The sequence below is a fragment of the Botrytis porri genome, assembly GCF_014898465.1.
Source record: "Botrytis porri strain MUCL 3234 chromosome Unknown BPOR_003, whole genome shotgun sequence".
In the NCBI taxonomy this organism is placed as follows: Eukaryota; Fungi; Ascomycota; class Leotiomycetes; order Helotiales; family Sclerotiniaceae; genus Botrytis; species Botrytis porri.
Genome location: NW_024066077.1, coordinates 1,394,701 through 1,417,599, shown reverse-complemented (window position 1 = coordinate 1,417,599; position 22,899 = coordinate 1,394,701). Strand labels below are relative to the sequence as shown.

The window sequence follows — 22,899 nt, the reverse complement described above, 5'->3', positions numbered from 1 at the left end:
GATTGAATCGTGATGTTGTGGAGATAGTGGATACCCGAGATTAGCGAGAGAGCTTGAGAATTTATCAAGTGGATATCGACAAAGAGATTTGACAGCGGGGCGGATGATGCGGAGATGTTATACGAGTAAGTATGAAGAGTATACAATGCAAATATCCCAAATTATATGTGTACAAATCGACACAAGCGAAGAAGCAAAAATCCAAAAATCCAAAAACCGAAATCCCTCAAAAGGGGACGCCCCGGCTTCATAAACAATTCCCATCAAAAGATCCCGCATCAACCTACCAATCATCATCAGTCATAACTTAGGCCGCATTTGATGTGTAGTACATATTCGCGCTCGCCTCGTTTAAAACCCTGTACAGCGACATGCTCGGAAATTCCATGCCTATCCGAACCGTCCGAACCAGGTTTTGTGAAGGATTGATGCTATGAATCCCAGCCATTTTTTGTACTCCACTTCCTTCCAGACTCGGGCTGCTTTCCGTCTTTGAGAATTCGTAATTTATATGTGCTTACATGTGCTTGGTAAAAAGTTCCGTTATTGCAACATTGAGCGGGGAAAAGACTTGGTCAGGATTAGGCTCTACCACCTTCACTCACTCGGAGAACGTAATAAAGGGTGACACCTGGAAGAATGTATACGCTCCAGAGATTGAAACGATCTGGGAGGATGACATGGTTTGAAAGACGTATCACAACTAAATAAACATATACAGTATTCTTATTCTCAAACGTCCTTTGCTTTCTCATTAGATTGCTGTATCGTATCGTTCTTTAAACTTTGCTATGAAACCCCGTCTAGCAATGGCATTCTGACAATAGCATGCAAGCTAATTATCAAACCAAAACTCTCAAATGCTTGCTCATCTTATCTTTCTCCCGAACGCCCGAAAATGCACATTAAATGCATGTATACCATATAACATTGCCATCTTTCGTCATCATACATACATCACCCACTAATATGTCAATACATTAACCCCCTGCTCGATTTTCGTGATCCCGGTCGGAACTGCCGCCCTTGCAAAATCCTCTTTTCGGATGCCACTTCTATCACACATGGCCCTGAAGATACCTCCCTGCTCCCATAGCTTAACCGGCTCATCTAATTCTGCAATTGTACCCTTATCCATCACGCAAATGCGATCATATCCGATGATGGTCTTAAGTCTGTGAGCAATACACAAAAGCGTCTTGCCTCTGAAACCCTCTTGAATAGTTCTTTGAATCTTCTCATCCGTTTCCATGTCAACAGAACTTGTAGCTTCGTCACAAACAATGATTTGCGAACCGCGGACAAGAGCACGTGCAAGTGCCATTAGTTGTCTTTGACCTAGCGAATAGTTCAATCCTTCATCTTCGACTACAGAATCCAGATGTATACGCCCTGTGACTTCGTCTTCGAGATTCGAGTCTGAGGCCACAAGATCAGACTGTCGCAATGCGGACCAAAGTTCCAAATCACTGTGTTGGCCGAAAGGATCCAGATTACTTCTGATAGTACCTTTGAATAGCGTAGGATCTTGTGGGATAATAGCAAGACGAGATCGAAGGTCGTGAAGTCCAATCTTGCTGATATCTACACCATCAACAGTGATTGAACCACCGGAAATCTCAACAAGTCGGAAGAGAGTAGACATGATACTTGATTTACCAGCACCCGTACGACCAACCACCCCAATTCGCTCGCCACCTTTTACGTGCATTGATAGGCCAGACAATACCAACGGAAGACTTTCTCTGTACCGCATATCGACATTGTTGAAGACAATCTCACCACTCTCGGGCCATGTAGGGCGAACATCTATTGTGTGTAATGGTGCCTCTTCCTCTAAAGAAGTACCGTAATAATGGATACGTTCCGTGGCATTCATTCCATTCTCGACTTCCGCTAGTTGGCGAACGGTAAATTGAATCATCTGAACGATAGAAAGAATATAAGACAATACCAATCCTGCAGTCGATGGTCCCACGGAAAATCTAGAAGTGATGACTAGGATACCCGTTACAAAAACAAGCAGATTTCCGATAATGTCCAAACGAGTAGATAACCATCGCTGGTTCGAGAACGTAAGAAAATAGGCAGAGTCCATCTCGTCAATGGCCTTTCTCAAATCAGTAATGAATCGATCTTGTAGTCCATATGCTCGAATAGTAGCTGTTCCTGAAAGTCCTTCACTGAATTTGGCAAATACACTTGATCGAAAGACTGATTCGAATCGCTTCATTTCTCGTGCCGATGCGCGATAATACCCGGCTGCAAATATGAAGAGAAGTGCAAGAGGCGCCAAAGCGATAGCAAAATAATGGAAGTAGGCAATGATTAAGGCGAAGACCGAGATAATCATAGCCATAGTTAGAAAGAACATGCGTATAGCATCAGTGAGATTGTTGTCCATAACATCAACATCTCTTGAGAAGCGGTTGGTGATGCGACCCAGAGGAGTGGTGTCAAAGAAGGACATGGGCGCTCGGAGTGCCTTTGTAATGGCTTTGCTGAGCATCACCTTACTCGCAATTGTTCCGAGGATTGTGAGGGATCTGATTTGGGGTGGTTAGCGAATACTCCGTTTCGAAAGGAAGAAAACTCAAAAGGAAAAAAAACTTACAAAGCAAAGAAGAACAACAGCAAAGCCTGACTAGCACCAAGCGCAGCATACACTCCAATATACACAGCAGTGGAGTATCCAAATTTATCGCTTGTCCACCATGACAACCACAAGCTGGTGGCGATATTTGCACCCTGTGAAAGAAGGAGTAGCAAAAAAATGATTGGTGCGTTCAAGAGACTACCAGAAGCCCGGACATAATCGGCGTAAACTGTCCATGAAACACTCTTGACGGATCTCTCCTCGGCTTGCATCAAAGCAGGTGCTTTGTGCTTCTTTTTCTCAGCTTTCTTCTCCACTACGATACCTTCTTCCTCAGCCTCTGGCTCCTGTGATTCTTCAACTGCAGTTGTCTCCATGAGCTGCTGGAAACCAGCATGGTTGTTCATGAGGTTACCGAATGTGTCAATCGCTTGAACTTTGCCCTCTTCCATCCATATAATTCTATCGCAACGATTTAGTACCCATAGTTGATGAGTGGCTAAAATTCTAGCTTTGTCTTTCAATAAGCCCATGATTGCATTGTCGAAAATGTGACGACCAACGTGTGCATCGACAGCGCTTAACGGGTCATCCATCAAAATCAAGTCAGCGTCAAAATAGATGGCTCGTGCGATATTCATTCGTTGTTTCTGACCTCCTGATACAGTGATACCTCTCTCGCCAATTTCGGTTTGGTCGCCGTTCGGGAGCATGTCTAAATCGGGCCTCAAAGCACAAGAATCGATGACTTTGTTGTACCACGATTTGTTCATATCCTTTCCGAATAGTATGTTGTCTCTGACAGTCGCATTCTGTATCCATGCATATTGTGGACAAAAGGCTCGATCAGCTCCCATAGTCATTTCTCCTCTTGTTTTCCGCATGTCACCTGCGAGAGCAGCAAGCAGAGAACTTTTACCGCTTCCAACTCCACCTATTACAGCTACCAGCTCATTTCTGCCAATTGTGAAATTCATATTCTTTAAACTGAATGGTTCTTCGTCACCATTGACAGTGCTTGCATCATCGAGAGGAGTGCCGTCGTTGTTTGAAGTACCCTCGCTGTTTGAAATATCCTTGTCGGTTGGAGATGAATCTGACCGGGATCTATCAGCGGCCTTTTCATCTTTGGCCACTTGTTTCTTGGCATCTTTTTCAAATTTAACCTCAGCCTTCGTCTGCTTCTTTGCAGGAGGCCCGGCCTTTTCCGAATCTTGAGTAGCTGTCCGTTCCCAAGTAAAGTCAGCGCCTTTTAGGACTATCGCTCCTTCTATTTCGTGGTCTGGCTTAGCATCATCCTCTTGCTCTTCACTGAGTAAGAATTCTTGAATGCGATAGATCGATGACCAAGCATCAATAACTTGCCCGATGACCATGGGTAGTAGATTTAGCGGCAATCGCAATGAGTTGAATAGAGCAAGCGACGAGAACACACGTGCTGGGCTTAGCCCATGATCCGTCAAACTGTAGGTGATAAAAGCTATCATCGACGCAAAGATGGGCATAGTCATGGAGACAGCGTTTATGGCATTTCTGATCGCTAGTAAGATCTGAATAGAGCGAATCTCTTTGTTCCTGATTGCAGCAAGTCTGTCAAGGAATGCTGTCTCCCAGCCGAAGTACTTTACAAATCGCACTGCCTGAAGAATTTCTTGTGTGAGACTTACTCTTTGATCAGTTATCTTGTTGATGTCCTTTCTTCTCGCAAATAGTCTCTTCACTGCCTTAGTTAATAAGGGCAGTCCAACGACTAGCAGCCCGAATCCTGCAAGGGCGCTGTAGGTCAAATTGATGAGGAGTAGTATGAGGGTGATGATGCAAGATATGGGTGCTGTCCAGATCAAGTGAAACATGCCACTGGCTTGATCTACACGGTACGTATCTGTACTCATAAGATTTACAATTTTACTAAAATTTCAAACATGTAAGTATAAACGTAAAGGGTAAAGGGAACATCAAGTAGATATAGTCGTGTTATGCTCGATGGATCACGTAGAGATTCAAACTTACCCATTTGCCCATCCAGTGCCATCACCTGATACACCACGTCCAGCATCTGGTACTCCACCTTTGGGACCAATTGGTTTGGAATTTTTCTTGCCTTTCTTGCCTTTAGCTTGTTCAACCAGATCTTGAGCTTTTTGGGCATCCTTCTCCTCTTCTTGACTTTTGATTGAACGTCCGCCAGCCTTGGCTCGTCCAGAGATCTTCATGGCCTTTTCAAAGATGGCTGAGATAAGGACGGCTCTCGATTGTCCTCCAACCATCATTCCGCGATATATAAAATGATTGGTGCCTAGGGACTGCAACATCTGCATTATAGTGATGCCAAACACAAGTCCTAATCCTTTTCCAATATTAGGCGCTGGAGATCCTTCCTGTGCTGCTATGTATGCGTCCGAAGCGAAAGTGATCAAGTATCGTAATGTGAATGGTGATATGACTTGGAGGATGTTGGATGTAAATTGGCAAACTCCTCCTACCCAAAACTCAAACTTAAACGTTTCGTGCATTGCCCATAGCAGAGGGTGTTTTTCTCCATTCGCCACTCTTCTCTTGAAAGATGCTTGCAACTTGTCCGATAGAAGGTCTACACTTCGAGTGGGGTTCACCGTCCAGATATCGTTATGCTCGAGTTGCCGTCGATATCCAGCCTAGAAATTATTAGCATCACAGGCGCTTAACTTCCTTCAGATGGAGAACTCACATCCATTATAGGTGCCATCCATTGAAAGTATAGTAAAGAAAAGAAGGAAGCTGTGTATTCCTTCGACGGCATCCGACTTTCTGGAACGGGAGGAGGGGCACTCCACCTCAATGGATTGTACCATGTCTTCTTGACAACGGCATCATCTATATGAGATTCTGCCCTCGTTAAGGCACTGTTAGATGTGGCATAGCTTTGAACCTGTTTCATTTCTGGTCTCTTTTCCTGGTCAATCTCGCCTTCAGATGAATGGCTATCCACATTCTTTGGACTCGAGATTTCCATGTATTCCTTCTCGCGACTCCCAGCATCGAGTGAATTTTGATGAGTGGATAGTTCCCCATGCTGTTCCAGGTACTCCCTATCAGATCCATCTTCATCTCGTGGTGCGTCATGATTGATATCTTCCAATGCGGCTGCAGGGTCCGAAGGGGCGAGTCCTCTCTCGTGACCAGGCGGATCTGCCATGTTGAAGCTTCTTGGGAACAGATGCGACCAGAGGATATGTTGTGTGCGTGATCATAAATGGCAAAACAAAATGTCGTTGAGGGGAAACCGTGGTACATCTTATCATTTATTCGGTCGCCGCCTCCGAACGCGATCAGAGGGTAGCATCTTTTCCCATTGGATCTAGACAAGGATGTGATAGGTAATCAGTGAGATGAGAATGAACATGGGCAAAAGATGCATGGGAGTACCAGTCGCATGTTTTTTTTTTTTTTTTCTTCTTTTTCTTTTTTTCTTTTTTTCTTTTTCTCTTTTCTTTCCCCTTCCAGAGTATTAGGGTAATAGATCCATCCGTTCATAGGTGGATTACCAATACACACACAGCATTTCGAAGAAGGAACCGAAGGAACTTTACTCCGGGACCGTAGATAACCTTAGCAGCATGGGATACGAGTAGACGGAAAAGCATGTGTGGGTGGAGGTGAGCGAACCAATGTGAACCAATCGGTGTTTGTGAACCCCGAGATGACACCCGAGTATGTAGTAGGTTCATTGGACAATTCTTTCAATATGTGATGTAGATGTAGATGTAAGCAATTACTGATTAGTCATTTATTACATGATAGTTATAATTAACGTTAATATAAGTTAGGTACATCGATGTGTCTTCTTTTCTGAGCCTCATCTTTGTTGAGGACAGTCAGCCCTGGAACCTGCGTGGGCCGGCTGACAATTCACACACAATCTTTCCCTTCCGTACTGGTTGGTGCACCAGTCAATGGAGAATCATTCTTGTATTTATTCTATCTATCTCGTTGTGTGTGTTGCCGAAAAGTACACAAAAGAGCGTGATGGGAGGGGCTCTCTCTCCACACAAAAGAAGCATTCTTCCCGCTCCATGATCCACCCGCCGTTCAAAGCTTAAGCTGATTAAACCTTGGAAAAAGCTAATCCGATGCCGTTCCACCGTTACTTTCAGAAATTCATCTAATTGACTTTATCCCGCGGAACTGTAATTGAACGCACTCTGACGCTCGGTCGAAAAAGCGACAATTAATTAATTATTATTATTGTTATTATTAGACTGAGAATTTATTGAACCTTCCACACGCTTCAAAGTCAAAGTCCATACATCATCGCATCCCAAGTACCGTGCAGTGAGTGAACGAGAGCACACAGGCGCGGTCCAAATCTCACCTCTGCCGCATCGGTGATCTTCCATACAAGCATTTCTCGAGCATTTCATCATGAAAAAACTCTAACCTAAAGTGGCTGAATACATCCGCTCGGTTTGATATACACGTTTGCTTACTCGACGCCTCTGCAAGACGGGCAACTGACAAGACCCATCTCTTCCCCAGATCATCAATATCGGGCATCGGGACCTCATATCGCCATCACAAGTGCCTAGATCAGCCAAGCATCTTCAAAGCATCACAATCTCAATCCAATAACTAGTTGTTTCCTATACTCGACTCATCGGTTTCGTTCCTTCTGCTGTGTGACCCGTTGATTTCCTTCATCTGACAGGTTGAGTGAGATACACAATTTTGCTCGTTCCCGTGTGAAATAAAGGAAGATGAGATGTTAAACACAATAACGTGGTTTATCATCATGCGGCCCATATCATCATGCGGCCCACTTTCACCTCAATTTGCACCCTTTTATTTCAACACGCGTTTTATCAACAACCCACGATGCATTCGAATAATGAAGAAGCCCGTATACTCCTAGCTATCGATGCTATTCATAAAGACAAAAAACTAAGTGTTAGAAAGGTTGCTACGATGTATAATATACCACGTACAACACTACGGCGTAGAATAGACGGTTTTACCCCTCGTACAGAATATCGACATAAAACCCATAAACTTACAGAATTAGAAGAAGAGATCATTATTCAATATATTCTTGATATGGATTCGAGAGGTTTTCCACCTAAACTTAAAGGGGTGGAAGATATGGCGAATCATATTCTTGAATCGAGAGGTGGAAAAGCGGTTGGAAAGCTCTGGGTGCATCGATTCGTAAAGCGTCATAAAGAATTAAAGACGCGTTTTAGTCGTGTTTATGACTTTCAAAGAGCTTTGTGCGAGGATCCTGAGTTTATTCGAAAGTGGTTTCGTCTTATATCGAATATGCAAGCGAAATTTGGTATACAAGATTGCGATATGTGGAATTTCGACGAAACAGGCTTTATGATGGGAGTTATAAATGCTGGTATGGTAGTTACTAGTGCTGGGAGGAGTGGTAGGAGTAAAGCAGTACAACCAGGCAATAGGGAATGGGCGACAGCGATCATATGCGGTAGTAGTGTAGGGGAAATCATACCTCCATTCCTGGTGGTTCAAGGACAGGTGCATCTTTCCAATTGGTATACGGAAACCGATCTTCCTGCAGATTGGGCTATTAAACCTACTAGCAATGGGTGGACGAACAATGAGACAGGATTGGAATGGTTTAAAACACTTCGATAAACATACAAAGGATTGCAGAGTAGGCAAATACCGAATGTTGGTGCTAGACGGACACGAAAGCTATGAATCCATACCTTTTCAATTATATTGCAAGGAGAATGATATTATATGTGTATGCCTACCACTGTATTCAAGTTATTTAACTCAATCACTTGATGTCGGATGTTTTAATAGGTTAAAACAAGAATATGGTACTCAAATTGAGGGGTTTATAAGGGCACATATCAATCATATCTCAAAGGTCGAATTCTTTACAGCTTTCAAAACTGCATATCAACGATCGATCACGAATCAGAATATGAAATCTGGATTCCGAGGAACAGGATTAATCCCCTTTAATCCTGAAATAGTACTCTCAAAATTAGATATTCGAATATATATATCTAGTCCTTCTCCTTTTGTCAATTTAGACCTTTGGACCTCTCAAACTTCTTACAATCCTACGGAAGCTCTTTCTCAATCAACATTAGTTAAATCTCGAATCAATCGTCATCAATCAAGCTCTCCTACACCTATATTTGAGACTGTACTAGCTCTAGCTAAAGGCACAGAGAGATTAGCTCATGAGAATACACTTTTAAGTGCAGAGATCCGTACACTTCGGGCAGCAAATGAGGCATTAAGCAAGCGTCGACGTGCGAAAAAAACCCAATTGCGTCAAGGAGGAGTACTTACTGGGCAAGAAGCTCTTGATATATTATCTCAACAAGAGGTTGATATTCAGATTCAACGCGACGAGCGTCAAAAAGGGAGGAATTCTAATGAAGAAGCATCTTCTAGTCGATGCTGTAGTAAATGCGGAAAGACCGGACATAATGCAAGAACTTGTCAAGATAATATAATAGATCCTAGATTATTATAATTTTCATAGTTTTAATCAATTGATTCAATGGTTGTTGAATAATATGAGTTTGAAAGAGTGAATTGAGGTGAAAATGACCCGCACACTGATATGACCCGCACACTGATAAATCACGTTATATATATATATATATATATATCATCACGTGATATGTACGGCCCGGAGCTTCTGTTCTCTCCTTCTTTACCTTCCTAACTCGGAGATCAAAAGATCGACCAACCATTCGAAATCGTAGTGATCGTGATTGATAATCCTCTTCCAAACAAGAAGCGGTGAATGTCATCGATTCGGATGGATTTAAGATATCTCCTTCGAACCCCCCGCCTGTACGTCTTCGTCTCTTCACCGTCCAATCAACAAAGGATTTGCTTGCTTTGCATACCAGATTATATTTGTCAGATGATTGGTCTACCGGGAAAGTACTTCATGGTCTCAAATATTCTTTTCATGACAGATGTTGATGGCACTACGCCGTGAAAAATGATCACTGCAGGGCTATTGTCTGTCATGTTTAGCGGGCGGACGCTGTATTTGTGCCGAAAAGAGTAACCATCACATCACAGCTCCACAAGTGGAGTCTATGTTTTGAGTAGCGTTGTTCTGGCATCCAATTCGACACTGGACGAGATAAGCCTCGCGGGATTCATCTTATCTAATGTGTTTATCTAGCAAGCATTCATCAATATAGCCTCGAGATAGCTGGCGACCTAGTCATTGGTTCAACGATCTTTCTACCTACCACTCTACGAAGCTGCTAATTCAAAAGATCGCTCGGAACGCTTCGCGCTTCAAATAAATCTAACAAACATCAGTATTCCAATCTAGTCATCATTCAATCCTAAAGCCTCCCGTCTAGACTTTGCTCCCTCCTCATAGTAAGGCTTTTCTGCCAAACTGGTAACTCTCGTCCCATGTCTCTCCTCAGTTCCCTCATAGTCCCAGCTCGCGTTATGGATTGTACTTCTGTTATCCTGTTCAACATCATTAGCATCTATTCGCTTACACCCCCTTCAACTTCAATATCGACTTCATTCAGAATGAGACTAAAAAGTCCTCTGAAGAGACTTACCCAGATAGCGCTCGTCCCAGCAGTCCATCTGAATCTGACTTGAATATCCACATTCTTTTCATAAACATCGTACAAATATCCCAAAATCAAATCACTCTCCGCCTTGTCAAATCCGACGATCGATTTTGTCATCGCCCTATTCACCCACAATGTTTTCCATCCTGTGACGGGATGTACACGCACAATAGGATGAACGCGTTCAATATGTTTTGGTCCCGCAGTTGGATCATCTCGATCGAGGTATGTATGCGCCGACACATATATGGCCTGTCTCCCATCAATGATTGTGCGGAATTCAGGAGAAAGTTTACTGTAAGCTGCATATCCCGATGCCCAGAGTGTGTCACCTCCGACTTCTGGAACGGTATCATTGTGTAGCTGGGTTATTCCTGCGGGATGAAGTTCGTGCACCAAATCTCTTTATTATCTTCATGTCAGTGATGTGTCCTCGCAATAGCCTCGAGTGAGTCGAGAGAAGAATGAGAAAAACTTACGAATGCCATCGACTCGCACCTCCTGGGTTTCTGAAATCAGTTTTTCTTGAAGTTTCACGGGCTTGCAAGGCAGGCCACATCACCGATACACCAGGAAGTCCTGGCACATGGGGAACTTGTGGCTACACATCACATCGTCAGCACATATCCTATCTCGATTTTCACCACCATGATCCAGAACATAAAACAAACATACATGAACCTCAACTTCACCCCACCAAGTCCCCAAATCCCTTTGTACTTTTGGACTCAATCCTTCTTGGCCCCTCAAGAAGACCACACTCCTCTCTGCAACCAACAATGCCAATTCATCTTTCTGCTCATCCGTTAACTCATCAAGACGAATCCCACTTATTTCCGTTCCGATGTTTTTGGTTAAATCAATTATCTTTCCGTGGTTCTTGTGGATAGTATCAAACAGGTTTCTCTTCGATTTATCGGCCCGGGATCCGGCATCGTAATGCTCCCGTGGTGTATTGCGGATGGCGAGGACGTCTTGGACTATTGTGGAAGGGGAGGTTAGTTTGGCTCATTATTCGACATGGTGGACGAAGATAAAGGATGAGAACACACGATATAAAGGACGACCCGGACGAGTAGGATACCCGTCTGAGAGATCGATTCCGGCTTTTTCTAAGCTTGCTCGTGCGTTCGAAGGCAGAGGTAAGGTGGCTTTGGAAGGAGAAGCGAGATCTTTGATCGCAGCTGACGGGTGAATGGCAAGATCTTGGGCTGCTGATGGAGCCATGGTTTGTATTATCTAGTATTTTATTGCAGTATGCCAAATTCTAGAAGAAGAAGATATATCAATTCCTATACTCTTCACAAGAATATCTGATACACATAAGGGATACCCAGATTATATATGCACAGCGGATGCCGCAATCCTCAACCCAGCACGATGTAAATACATCTAACATCATCCATACCGAGATATTGTATCATCAACTCTTATCATTCATTCGGATGTTTCAAAACGTTTATCATAATCACATCATCTAACCCCGAGCCATCTCACCAATCTCCATCGCATATCCTCTACCCCTCATGCAGCACGCGATTTACCCCGCATGTTTGTCTATGTGAATTGTGTTTCGAAGACTTTTTATAGGTTGTGCGGCTGGGTTATCGTGGGAGTGGTGGAGTTTTCGTATGTGTGATTGGGAATGCAAGTGAGGGATGCAATGGAAATGCGATTATTAGAAATCAGATTGGAAGGATGAGATGGAGGGGAGGGGAGGGGATGGGATGGGATGAGATGGGATTACTTCGGGAATGGTTTTGGTACCGTATGGTCACTTTTCTCCTAACACACAATTGAGGAATCTCAACTCGAATTTTGTAATCTCGCTTGAGCAAAGACAATTTATTGATGTTGATTATAGGCTGTTAATGAAAATTTATAATATCTTTACATCCAACGGTGCTCAATAAGATTGGAGATGGAAAAGTCACATGCTGTGTTGGTTGAATGGTCAGAAATTTGAAGCCTTTCGAGAACATCTGTTTCCTTCATTTGTTCTGCATTTGTTGGAGCTATCTTGTTACTCCAAGTGGACTATCTAGATATTTTCATATTTTACAAATCTGACATGTGGGAGATTTGATGGACCACAATCCAAAATCAAGTACACCGAATTCTAAATGAGAGTTGCTGTTCAGTGAACAAATTCAACTTTCATCGATGGAAAGATCACTTTGTTTGCACACAATTTGATAAACTAGAAACATACAGTTAGATGTCCTCCAAGTTCTTTTGTCAAGAATGCGATAATGTGTTTCAATATCTGAATCAGAACTCGACGATTGAACACTCTTTCTAGCTTGTATTCTGATGTGCGCTTCTATTTTCGTCTACTTGCGATGCCTTTACTGTCATGTCAGGCTAAGAGCTATGGTTATAGTATCGTGTGAATTGAGATAGGGAAAGTGTGACATTTGAAGCAGAATGGCAATCATGATACATGAATCTCAACTCGGAAGGTGCAGATGATTACCCTCCTCACCACTCTCATGTCTCTGGAATTCATACTTCTCTCAAACCATAACACACTCTTATTTCGATATTTTTGGCCATACTCTTATTCAAAAATATCTTACATTCTTTTGACTAGTTTGAGAGAGTCGAAAACAGCATTCTTACACTCACAGCATTTAAAAATATCTGAGTTCAAAGCACTTCCCGAGTATAGATATGGCTGGCAATATCCAATCTTCCGCACAACAACCAGTGCCTCTCACTCCAATCATTATGTCGCAAACACGTCATCAAACGGTATCTGATAAAGAGAATCGCATTTTCAGGGTTGTGCCTGCTTTGAAAACCTGGGAAAGGGATTATGAAGACGAAGGAGAGACTTGTCCCATTTGTTTCGAGAGCTGTGAGGAGTTTTCATCTTTACATACAGAAATCATGCTAACGAGTTTCTGCAGTCAAAGAAGTCAAAGTTGATGCAGATGGGAACGATCTTTGTCCCGATCCCTTGGAATTCAATGGCGGACATAAAGGTTCCATAGTCGTCACGCCTTGCAATCACAAATTTGGGTATACCTGTTTGGGACATTGGCTTCTTCAGAAGGACAATTGTCCTATGTGCCGTAATATTATCCTCCCCTTCGATCCACCACGATCGACCCATCGTGCCCAACAAAGACAGCGTTCTCACTCAACCGAGTCACAGAGTTCCCTAGCAGCTATGCAACTCATGGCACCTAGTCATCCTATCGCTCGATCAATATCTCTCAACGCTATTACAATCACCACTCCATTCGAACTACAAAGATGGAACGCTAGATTCGGTCATTCGAACAATCACTTGGATGAAGCTGAGCTTTTAGTACCCGGGGAAAACACTCAGGAGGTTGCTCGTTCACCTCCTGTTAGACCTAGTACTACTATACACGGTCATCCAGCTACCCCTACTTCTACCGCAGTTGAGCCAGATTCCACACGTCGCACTTATGAAGCCAATATTACAACACACGACTTGACACATCGACCTCGCAATAATCAAAATTCTCAGCTCACTCGACCACCAATTAATCCTAGATGGCGCAACTGGAATTATACAAGTCGTCATAATTTAAATGCGGCTTGGAGACAGAGACAAACTACTAACTCCGTGGCTGCAGCGGTAGGAGTATCCGCAGGTATCGGATCTGTGATTGGGATGCCAAGAGCAGAAATAACAGCGCCAACGACTAGAGACAATAACACTCCAGGTAGAACTGAATCGGAAAGTGATTATTCGATTGTGAGAGCAATGGGTCACGCTATGGGCGTGGGAACGATACTTGGACTTCCCAGAGCAGAGTGGAGAAGTACCATGAGACCACTGTCTCCACTAGATGATTCGAGGAGACCGCTGTTGTCGAGAAGGGAATCGGTAAACGATGGTACCGAGACTCTCCCTACGACAAGAAGTCGAGAAACGAGTGTGGATGAGGATTTGCGAAGATTGCCGGGGCTAGCTAGCAGTATGTGGGCTCGTACTTGGGGATGAAATTGGAATGTTTTATGTTATATCGACTCGAAGGGCGGGCTTGGAATATAGGTGTGGAGGATACTGTGTTTGCAGAATGCAGGAGTAGGATCATTGGAATCTTTAGCGGGCGTTACGTGGGGTTGTATCCATAGATCAGAGTTCTAGATTAGACTCGATATTCAAGCGTTTATATATATGTACAAAGAATAAAAGAGCTTGTGAGTTAGGGCTTGCAACCAATAAATATCCTTGGCATTATGGCGTTGAGCTACCCGTATCAGAATCAATTCCATATCCAAACCGTAAGATTGTTTCAATATCTTACATCCACTCCTTCATCCACACGCTTAAACATAAGCCACAACAACACTATCCTCAGTAACCGACGAACTCGTCAAGATCTCATTCGAAGTCGTCTTAATATCCACGATATTCGCACCGGTAGGACCCACCCGTTTTCCCTCCTTCGTGATCGCATACGCATTACTAAACGTGACATTCCCATAATTTGCCAATCCGGTCGTCGACCCACAGATACTCAGATCCTCCATGATCCACTCCGCCGCCTGTCCACACAGCCGATCCGTCGATGTCACGGTCTTGGTCTCCGACTTCCCCGTCGATTTATTCTCCATCGTGACGGTTCCCCTTTGTGAACGACGAGTAGGTCAGATTCACCGCGATGGTGTCGCCCGCCGTGACGCGCAGCGCAAACTCGAGAGTGTTCGCGGGATACCATTCGTACCAGGCGTCGTAGGTTCGTTTCCCGGAACGATCGATCGAGGCGTCGACTCCCGCTTGCCAGAGTCCGGCACACTCGCTGCTTTGCTCGTACCCGTCGATGCCCACCCAGGAGGAGACGGTCCAGATTTCGGCGGAGGTCTCGCCTCGCGTGGGTTTTTGGGGAGTGGGCACGACGAATTCGGTGTACACGCCGGTGTAGATTGTGGAGCCGCCGTCGTCGAGAACGGCGCCGGCCCAGGAGACGTTGTATTCGTCGTCGGGGTGCACGGTGACTGCTTTGGAGGTGGAGGTGGAGGTGGATGTTGTGGAGGAATTGGCAATGTTGATGGCGGCAGATGAGGTACTGGAGGTAGCGGCACTAGATGCAATAGGTGTTGCGATGACTGGGGGTACTACAGCACCAGAGTTACCGCTAGCAGTTGGTTTTGTAGCAGCTAATGCAGCAGCTTGAGACTCGGATCCAGAGCCGAATCCAGAAGAGGTACCGGTGGGTCTCGCCCGACCACCTTGTGGGCCTCCAAAACCTCCAAAGCCTCCTGGGAAACCACCGCTAGGTTGGGCAAATCCTCCTGCTTTTTGACTTTTTTGGAGGGTGTGGCTGCGGTGACCGCGGGCTTGATTGGGTCGGGAGGGAGCGGCGAGGGAGGAAGCGATGAGACCGCTTAGGGCAATTGTGGTTGTGAATTTCATTTTGTTTAGAAATGGATGAAGTGTGTACGAATGGTTGAAAGTTGATCAACAGTTCTGATAGATGAATGTGTAAAAGAGAGAGATTGTGTGGATGTGAAAGCGAGCAAAAATAAATCAGTGAATGAATGAAGGTGGAGAGAAACAGTACTCAAAAATGAATGAATGCAAACCTGTGCAGATATTTCCAAAAGTTTTTGGGCCAGAAGATGGGAAGAACTCTTTCTCATATATAGATACTCCACAACCAATTAATCCATCACATCAACATCACCATCAACCCAGTGGATACTTCCACAGCCCTGTTGACTCCTTAAAACACCCGACGATCCCATCATTCACGACACTCTCCACCTAGCAGCATGTCCCCCAAAAATTCCCATACATATATTAACGCCGAGGAAAGAGTCCTGGAATCCGTTTCCTGGGGTATTGTTTATTTCAATTTCTCGTAAAATGTTTCCTTGTTTCAGGATCCTGGAGGGGATGTTATGGGGCCGGCACGTATACTATGTTATGGGTTATGCTATTTCTCCACTCTCGGGCAGAGGAAGGAAAGGCTTGATTTGTATGGTATGTTGGTAAGTACGTACTACGTACAGTTAGGGATGATAATGATGGCGTCGAGGAATTAGGAGATTTACGACGAGTGATGTGATGTGGGAGGATTGAGGGAGGAATCGTTAGATATGGATCGTCTTGATGTTTATCATTGTTTTTTTGGATGCTTGGGACCTGCTATGAGTACCTAGTTCATCTCATCTGAAGATTTCTATCATTAATAAAACAGCACTTGCCATCTTATATAACAGAGTCAAGGATAATAGTATAACATCAGTTCCAACACAAAAAGACATGAAATCAAATCAAATCACCTAATTTTATTCATTCGGATGAACATCGCCACCACTATGGAAACGCCGCATCCGATAAAAGTAAAGTTTAAGGTTACCCACCTAATAAAGGATTAAGGAGTGTGCATTCTATATCCCATCACATTCATCAACCAATACTCGAGTGACATACTCGTCGAGACAATTCATTCTGATTTGATTAATGATATCAACACGAGCGTTTCGAATTAGATAATGATAACAAGTTTCATTATATTGATTACCGTAGATGTGATTACAAGTATCGAACAGTTTATATTCCATATATAAGGTTACGGAGGTTTCGGATATTCTTTGACGGTCAATCATGTACAGCCCGTACGAAATGATACTCGTACATATATTTTCTGCCATTGGAATTAGTAGCATTAACTTTAGTGTACACTCACCCTCTTTAATCTCCTCTATAGGTCCGATCCAAAAGCCTAGCCTTTTCTATTCGTATCTATGCCTTCAGTTCTTGTGCGAGAGCCGTTCGTTCATTCTCCGTGAAACCAATCGTCGTCAAATAATTTCCAATACCACCATAAGCGTCTTCCAGATACTTATAAATCTTCTCGATGAAATCCACGGGACAGCCAGCAAAATCATCACTCAGACCGATCTCATGGATTTCCTTTAAACGAGATTCTCTCTCAGGGAGTAATTTTTCTTCACTCATGAGATAGTCATGTAATATGGCCTCTATGGGTATCTCGAGGATGAATAGAATCAAGGCGATGGTAAGTCCAGTACGATCTTTTCCTTGCGTACAATGGGCCAGAATCGGATAATTTTCTGGAGAGCAGTAAGTCCTGAGAACCTGGGATATGTTAGATATGTTGTTTCAGAAAAGGCTGATGATGGTTTACTGAAGCAAGTTCCGGACCACAGTGATGAATCGTATCGTATCCCAATCCTATAAGTCCTCTAGGTTGCAAAACCTGTCGCCCTAGAATCCCGATGGCCTCCAAACGATATCCCAAACCCATCAGACCAATCAATTTCCTATATGCTTTGGTCAGCTGCCAATATCGAGCAAGACAAGTGAAAACTTACATGATACTATAAGGTGATAATTGCCATACTAAACTTCTCTCAAACCCTTTTCCATTCACGTTGATCTCGAGATATTTGATTCCCGGTATCTTCACTGATTCATTTAGTGCACTGTTTGATTCTATGAGAATAGAATCTCTCATATCTGCTACCCGTTTCTTTGCCTGCTTATCATGTTCTGTCCTGTGATACTTATGGTTAGATGGAACAGATAATTGTTAGCTAGATCTCTTACACTGTTCGAAGGTCCAAGATGGTTTTGATGCCATAATGATCTTTAATTCGCTGCCTGTCTGCCATCGTAGCATCGTCTACCGGGTAAATCGTCAACATAATTCGTCTTTGCCAGAGCTCACCACTCTAGATTGACCGATTCCCTGGATATGACATGAATGAGCCCACAGCCTGATGAATATGTACACACCTGGCCTTGCAGAGCGATATATTCGACCTTCTTTGATAAGTCTTGAAGGTACAAATCAGTTCCAATCTGTTTATGGTTTTTTTTTTTTTGGAGGGTAGGTACATACTCTCGCCCCAAGAAATCATTGATAGTTTTCCCAACATCACGAAAATTCAGAATGTTATTAAACTGCCCATCATACATTATTTTTGGTCGTGAGGCCATTGTCAACTTTGGTGGATCGTGAGGTTAGAGTGTTGAGCACGACGTGGGATACAACAATGTTACGGTCGATGGTAAGGTCTGGATGGATGATGACTTGGAAGAAGAAGGAAGGTATCGTGTTTGGTACCGTTATATTGAACAGATCGTTACTTCCGATACCTTTGGATGGAAACAGAGAAAAGGGTTGAAGTTGTGGAATGGAGATGATGCAAAATGTTTGATTTTGCTGGAGAAAATTCTTGAATTTCACAGAGGTAAGGTTTTCGGAATGGATGTTGTATCTTATGATTGATGTAGTCGTGTAGTCGTGTAGAAAGATGAGGTTATCACTTCAAGCGACAACGATATGATAAAACAAGGAAAAAGGAAACGGCGTGAAAGATTGTGTGCGTCGGTGTGGTTGGTATTGATTAGTTATTGGCAATTTAAATCCCTGCTGGAGATCACGAAAGAGATCCTCAATTAAAAAAAGAGGGAAATACAATCATTCTGCATCATCTCTGGGGAAATACGGTGAATCAAGAGCTATAACCCCAGTTGTACATCGATACAATACATACACACATATCTCTCTACCTACTCTCTCGGATGGATTCTTCTCTAATTCATGAAATTATCGGAGCAGCGACGGCAAACCTCAACCTTATCCTCAACCAAGATTAACGATGAACAGTCTGCGCATTTTGTATTGATTATTATGTCGAGTGAGTATTATAATGTGGCTGAACGCAAACCTACGTCATGTTCCTTCAATCATTCCCTCTTCTTGGGATTGCAGAAGAGCTTGGTTTCTTGCTTGCTTGATTGATCGATGATTAAGAGAACTCAGCTACGCCTGCTCTCTGAATCTTGAAAATCGAAACAATCATAAGAGATGATGAAATCCCTAGACGATACACAGTTAGATACGATATTATAATACTCGACTAGTACCACGGAACAAAGCGATCAGAGCAATACCGGTATTGTATTGTGCCAAAATCCCACCTACCGGTCGGTATACTAGGTGTCCAAGTTTACCGCATGTGTCACTACTAAGCTCCAAGGTTTCCTAGCTATCGTTGTCCAACTTCACATCAAGGAACGACAGAAAGAAAGCGACTGTTACAAGATACACATCCGTCAACATTAATTGATTCCCGTTGCGATTCGTTTCCTCCATTATCCCACTTTCTTAGAGTCCTTGTTTGAGCTGATTGTCATAACGGAAGCTCAGTATCGTTTCTGTCGGCTTGCATTCTTAGAAACAAATTATACCTACCAGCAGAACAAAGAAGAAGGGAAAGAAGATTGTGTAATCATGTCGACTAGTGATAATCATGGTGCGTAGAAGCAATTGTTTGATTCATGATCTGCATGTATCCTAATCGGTGCGACAGCTACAGGCATTGAAACCAATGGAATCTCAAGAGAAGGCAAATCTCACCCAACGCGCACAAGCTCCAATAAGTTAGAAGATCAAGCTGCCACAGCAGCTCTCTATGTGACGAATCAAAACAATCAAACGCCCAAAACGGGTTATGAATTTCTGGATAGCGACAACAAATTGTCGTCTGCTGGTAATTATTTGATTCCACTTCATACGATATGATAGCATCGCTGACAGCCTTTCCAAATAGGTGCAGCAGCATCTCTCAAATACGCAAAGCCCCGAGATTTACCAAGTTACCCCTCCTCAGGATTGAACAAGAGTCAGTCGGCAGCTGGAGCAGCAGCATCTTTAGGTTGGCAGAACCAAAAGACTTTCGAACACTGGAAACCAGATCCGTCTGCTGCGGCGTCTGCTGCTGCAATTTTGGCGAAGGATTACAAAATGAAGCCTATGTGGCAGCCAGAAGCAAGTGCGCATGGCGCAAAAGCAGCGTTGTTGGCTCATAAAGCCAATGAAGGTGTCGAAATGTGGCAACCAGAGCCTACAGCATGGGGAAACACTGCCGCCACTCAAGCTATGAAGAAGGGAAACACATTATCACCGCAGTTGGATTATGGGCACACTGCTCTTGGAAGACAGGGCTCCCTTTTGGCTGCGACTGGTGCTATGGCTAGCGGCAGAAAACGTGCAAATTCGACACCAGCGAAGACTCAAAGACTTGAAACCTACCCTGACGAAGCCAATGCCGCCAGTAATGCTTTGAAAGCCGCGAAGTCTGTTCATAAATCTCAGAATAATACAGGAAAACCTACCTATTCTGCCGAAACCTATCCGGATGAAGCTAATGCTGCAAGCAATGCTCTGAGAGCTGCAAAATCTGTTCATAAATCTCAGATTGGTGCTGGAAAAGCTACTCAACCTGGCCAAACAAGTACGACCAGTAATGCCATGAAAGCTGCAGTTGCTGTTCATAGATCCAACACTGTTCGAAAATCTAATACCTTCGAAAAGAGTGTTGGATCGGTGCCATTCACAACAATGCCGCGAGAAATGTATACGTCTCAGCCGCCTGTCGACCAATTTGAGCCGGAGCTGCCCAAAGACCAAAATCGTGAAGATGTTCTTAAAGCCTCAGCAATTGCCATGGCCAAAAAAATGTACAATCAACAGCAGAAACAAAACCCTGCTACTTCCAATGCGCAATCTGGTGCAGCTGCAGCACACGGCCGGCGGAGACTTTCTATGGATAGCGATGATGAACCGACACCGATGCGTTTTGATAATCTTCAAGCAAGAGCACAGCAGCTCACCAATGAGTCGGTGGCGAGAATGACAACCGAGGATATTCGAAATCGTGAATATCGAGATTATTATGGAGCTACTCCAAGTATATCTTCGAAGTTATCTAAGCGAGGTCGGACAAGACGTCGGGCTTCCAGTTATGATGAGGATCGCCATCAGTCTGACAAAATCCGAGCTCAGATGAATTTATTCTCAAGCAGCATCTCTAAAGTAGACGAAGAAAAGCGACAACGAGATCGCGATGCTTTACACGCTGCAGCTAAGCGTAATGTCAATAAAGATATTCACGAGATGGATAAACAAGTATTTAAAAATACTGGTAAGGTTGCACCATCTCTCCTCACCGAATGGGAGTTGAAAGCACACGAAGCTGCTCAGGCGCAGAGTAAAGCCAGAATGGAGAATTTCGGTAAAGTCGATATCGGTGGCGGAAAATTTGTCGATCAGAGTGTGATTGATGCTGCCGCCGCTAAAATCATCCAGCCACAATTGGATGAAATCAGCACAAAGGCAGAGGCTAAGAGGTTTCGAGAAGCTGAGTTGAAAGTTGAGGAAGAGACTCGAAAGAGGAAATCGCAGGAGATTAAGATGAGAGAGAAAGAGGAGAAAGAAATCACCAAGAAATTGAAGCGTAAGTTGTTCCTAATTCATAAAGGCTGTGTATTTTTATAAACTAATATATAATATAGAACAAGAAAAAGACGAAGAGAAGGAGCGTAGAGCCGATGAGAAGGCTGCTCTGAAGGAACGTCGTAAATCAACCACCAAATCCGAACCAGGTGCTCCAGTTTCAAAAACTTCACCCACCTCCGTACCTGGCGAATCTGAACGTCCCACTACGGCTCCAGCTCCAGTACCCATTCGTACTTCCATAGACGTAAATAGTACTCATGTTTCTGGAGCTACAGATGATGCACACATTAGTCAACAAATTTCACCTAATAACCCATCACCAACCTCTGAGAGTGGCTCTAAGGTGAAGAATTGGCTCAAGTCTAAAATGGGAAGGATATCTGGTCGTCACTCGAAATCCTTCTCAGATTCTAACGCTAATAAAGACGAGAAAGGATTTGTGGGTGGTCATACCTACACAGGTGCAAGTATCAACAATAGTACGACATCCCTTAGTCGACAAAGTATAAGGGACGTTGCAAATGCTACCGCTCTTGTCCCCGGAATCAACCCCACTGTTACTCCTACTCAACAACCAGAAGAATTCGAAAGAGTAGGCAGAAGTAAAATAAGAGAAGGAGATGATGTGAGTAGCCTTAGCGAATTCAGTGACAAAGCAAAGGGCGGAGAAGACGAGTCAAGTGGAGACGATGATGATGATGATGATGATGATTTTCAGGAGGCAATGGATAACTTTGATGACGAGCTAGCGCCGCCTAGACCATTCTCATCTCATGGAGCAGCCAGTACTAGTCCGGGTAGAGCTCCCAGATTTCATGAGGAGATCTAGACCGAGAGTTGTATTAATATTTATATAATTTCGGGTGGGGCTCTTGGACATCGGTGCGGAGTTTTTGATGATCGAGAGTAGGATATGGGATTTTGTAATAAGGTCCTTTCTTTCTTTTTTTTTGTCTTCCTTTCTTTCCATGTTAATACGGTATTTGAAAACTGAGATGATCTTATGATATTGGTGCGCTCAGGAAGGTAAAGCAATATGGCTTACTTAATAACCGTTTTTGTCTTTGGTTTTGGGTTTTGAGTTTTGAGTTGCTTGGGTTTGTACAGTACATATGCGGACTAAATATAAATATTGGCAGCAGTGGTATGATTGGGATGGGAATGGGAGGAGAAAAGAGTGATCAAAAAGGAGGTGAACGAATATCTGTTGTAATGTAGTAGGATTTTATCATTAATGAAGTTTATTATTGCGAAGATTTTTTTGTGTGGTGAGTGGAATTTGATGGATTGGGTTAATTGGTATAATGTACTGTATATGTGTTAACTTGATATGAAAATCGCGTCTTGGTACGGAAAGAAATGGGTAGGGAAAATTTGATCGGAGAGGGTTATTGTTTCTTGATGTGAAAATTATGATAGGAGTTATTATGGGGGCGAAATTTGAAGGGTAATTGCTCTTTTCTTG

At 43.5% G+C, this 22,899-nt stretch overlaps 6 protein-coding genes across 6 annotated transcripts; 2 read left to right on the top strand and 4 right to left on the bottom strand.

The window, feature by feature from the left end:
- Positions 1–964: 964 nt before the first annotated feature.
- Positions 965–5,771, bottom strand: EAF01_002475 (uncharacterized protein; the record flags this gene model as incomplete). Its single annotated transcript, XM_038910728.1, has 4 exons — positions 965–2,546; positions 2,615–4,504; positions 4,607–5,250; positions 5,304–5,771. 4 exons carry the CDS (start codon positions 5,769–5,771, stop codon positions 965–967), a joined length of 4,584 nt encoding a protein of 1,527 aa, XP_038773650.1.
- A 4,139-nt stretch (positions 5,772–9,910) lies between these two features.
- EAF01_002474 (uncharacterized protein) lies at positions 9,911–11,400 on the bottom strand (the record flags this gene model as incomplete). Its single annotated transcript, XM_038910727.1, has 5 exons — positions 9,911–10,060; positions 10,159–10,576; positions 10,653–10,774; positions 10,849–11,153; positions 11,226–11,400. 5 exons carry the CDS (start codon positions 11,398–11,400, stop codon positions 9,911–9,913), a joined length of 1,170 nt encoding a protein of 389 aa, XP_038773649.1.
- A 1,446-nt stretch (positions 11,401–12,846) lies between these two features.
- On the top strand, positions 12,847–14,155 carry EAF01_002473 (uncharacterized protein; the record flags this gene model as incomplete). Its single annotated transcript, XM_038910726.1, has 2 exons — positions 12,847–13,033; positions 13,086–14,155. The coding sequence occupies 2 exons, from the start codon at positions 12,847–12,849 to the stop codon at positions 14,153–14,155; spliced, it is 1,257 nt and encodes a 418-aa protein (XP_038773648.1).
- A 329-nt stretch (positions 14,156–14,484) lies between these two features.
- Positions 14,485–15,571, bottom strand: EAF01_002472 (uncharacterized protein; the record flags this gene model as incomplete). The annotated part of the gene is made up of 1 exon (XM_038910725.1): positions 14,485–15,571. The coding sequence occupies one exon, from the start codon at positions 15,569–15,571 to the stop codon at positions 14,762–14,764; it is 810 nt and encodes a 269-aa protein (XP_038773647.1). The 3' UTR covers positions 14,485–14,761.
- A 1,335-nt stretch (positions 15,572–16,906) lies between these two features.
- On the bottom strand, positions 16,907–18,127 carry EAF01_002471 (uncharacterized protein; the record flags this gene model as incomplete). Its single annotated transcript, XM_038910724.1, has 5 exons — positions 16,907–17,263; positions 17,313–17,448; positions 17,500–17,682; positions 17,735–17,859; positions 17,924–18,127. 5 exons carry the CDS (start codon positions 18,125–18,127, stop codon positions 16,907–16,909), a joined length of 1,005 nt encoding a protein of 334 aa, XP_038773646.1.
- A 1,300-nt stretch (positions 18,128–19,427) lies between these two features.
- On the top strand, positions 19,428–22,263 carry EAF01_002470 (uncharacterized protein; the record flags this gene model as incomplete). The annotated part of the gene is made up of 4 exons (XM_038910723.1): positions 19,428–19,449; positions 19,507–19,686; positions 19,747–21,432; positions 21,491–22,263. The coding sequence occupies 4 exons, from the start codon at positions 19,428–19,430 to the stop codon at positions 22,261–22,263; spliced, it is 2,661 nt and encodes an 886-aa protein (XP_038773645.1).
- Between the last annotated feature and the right edge of the window lie 636 nt (positions 22,264–22,899).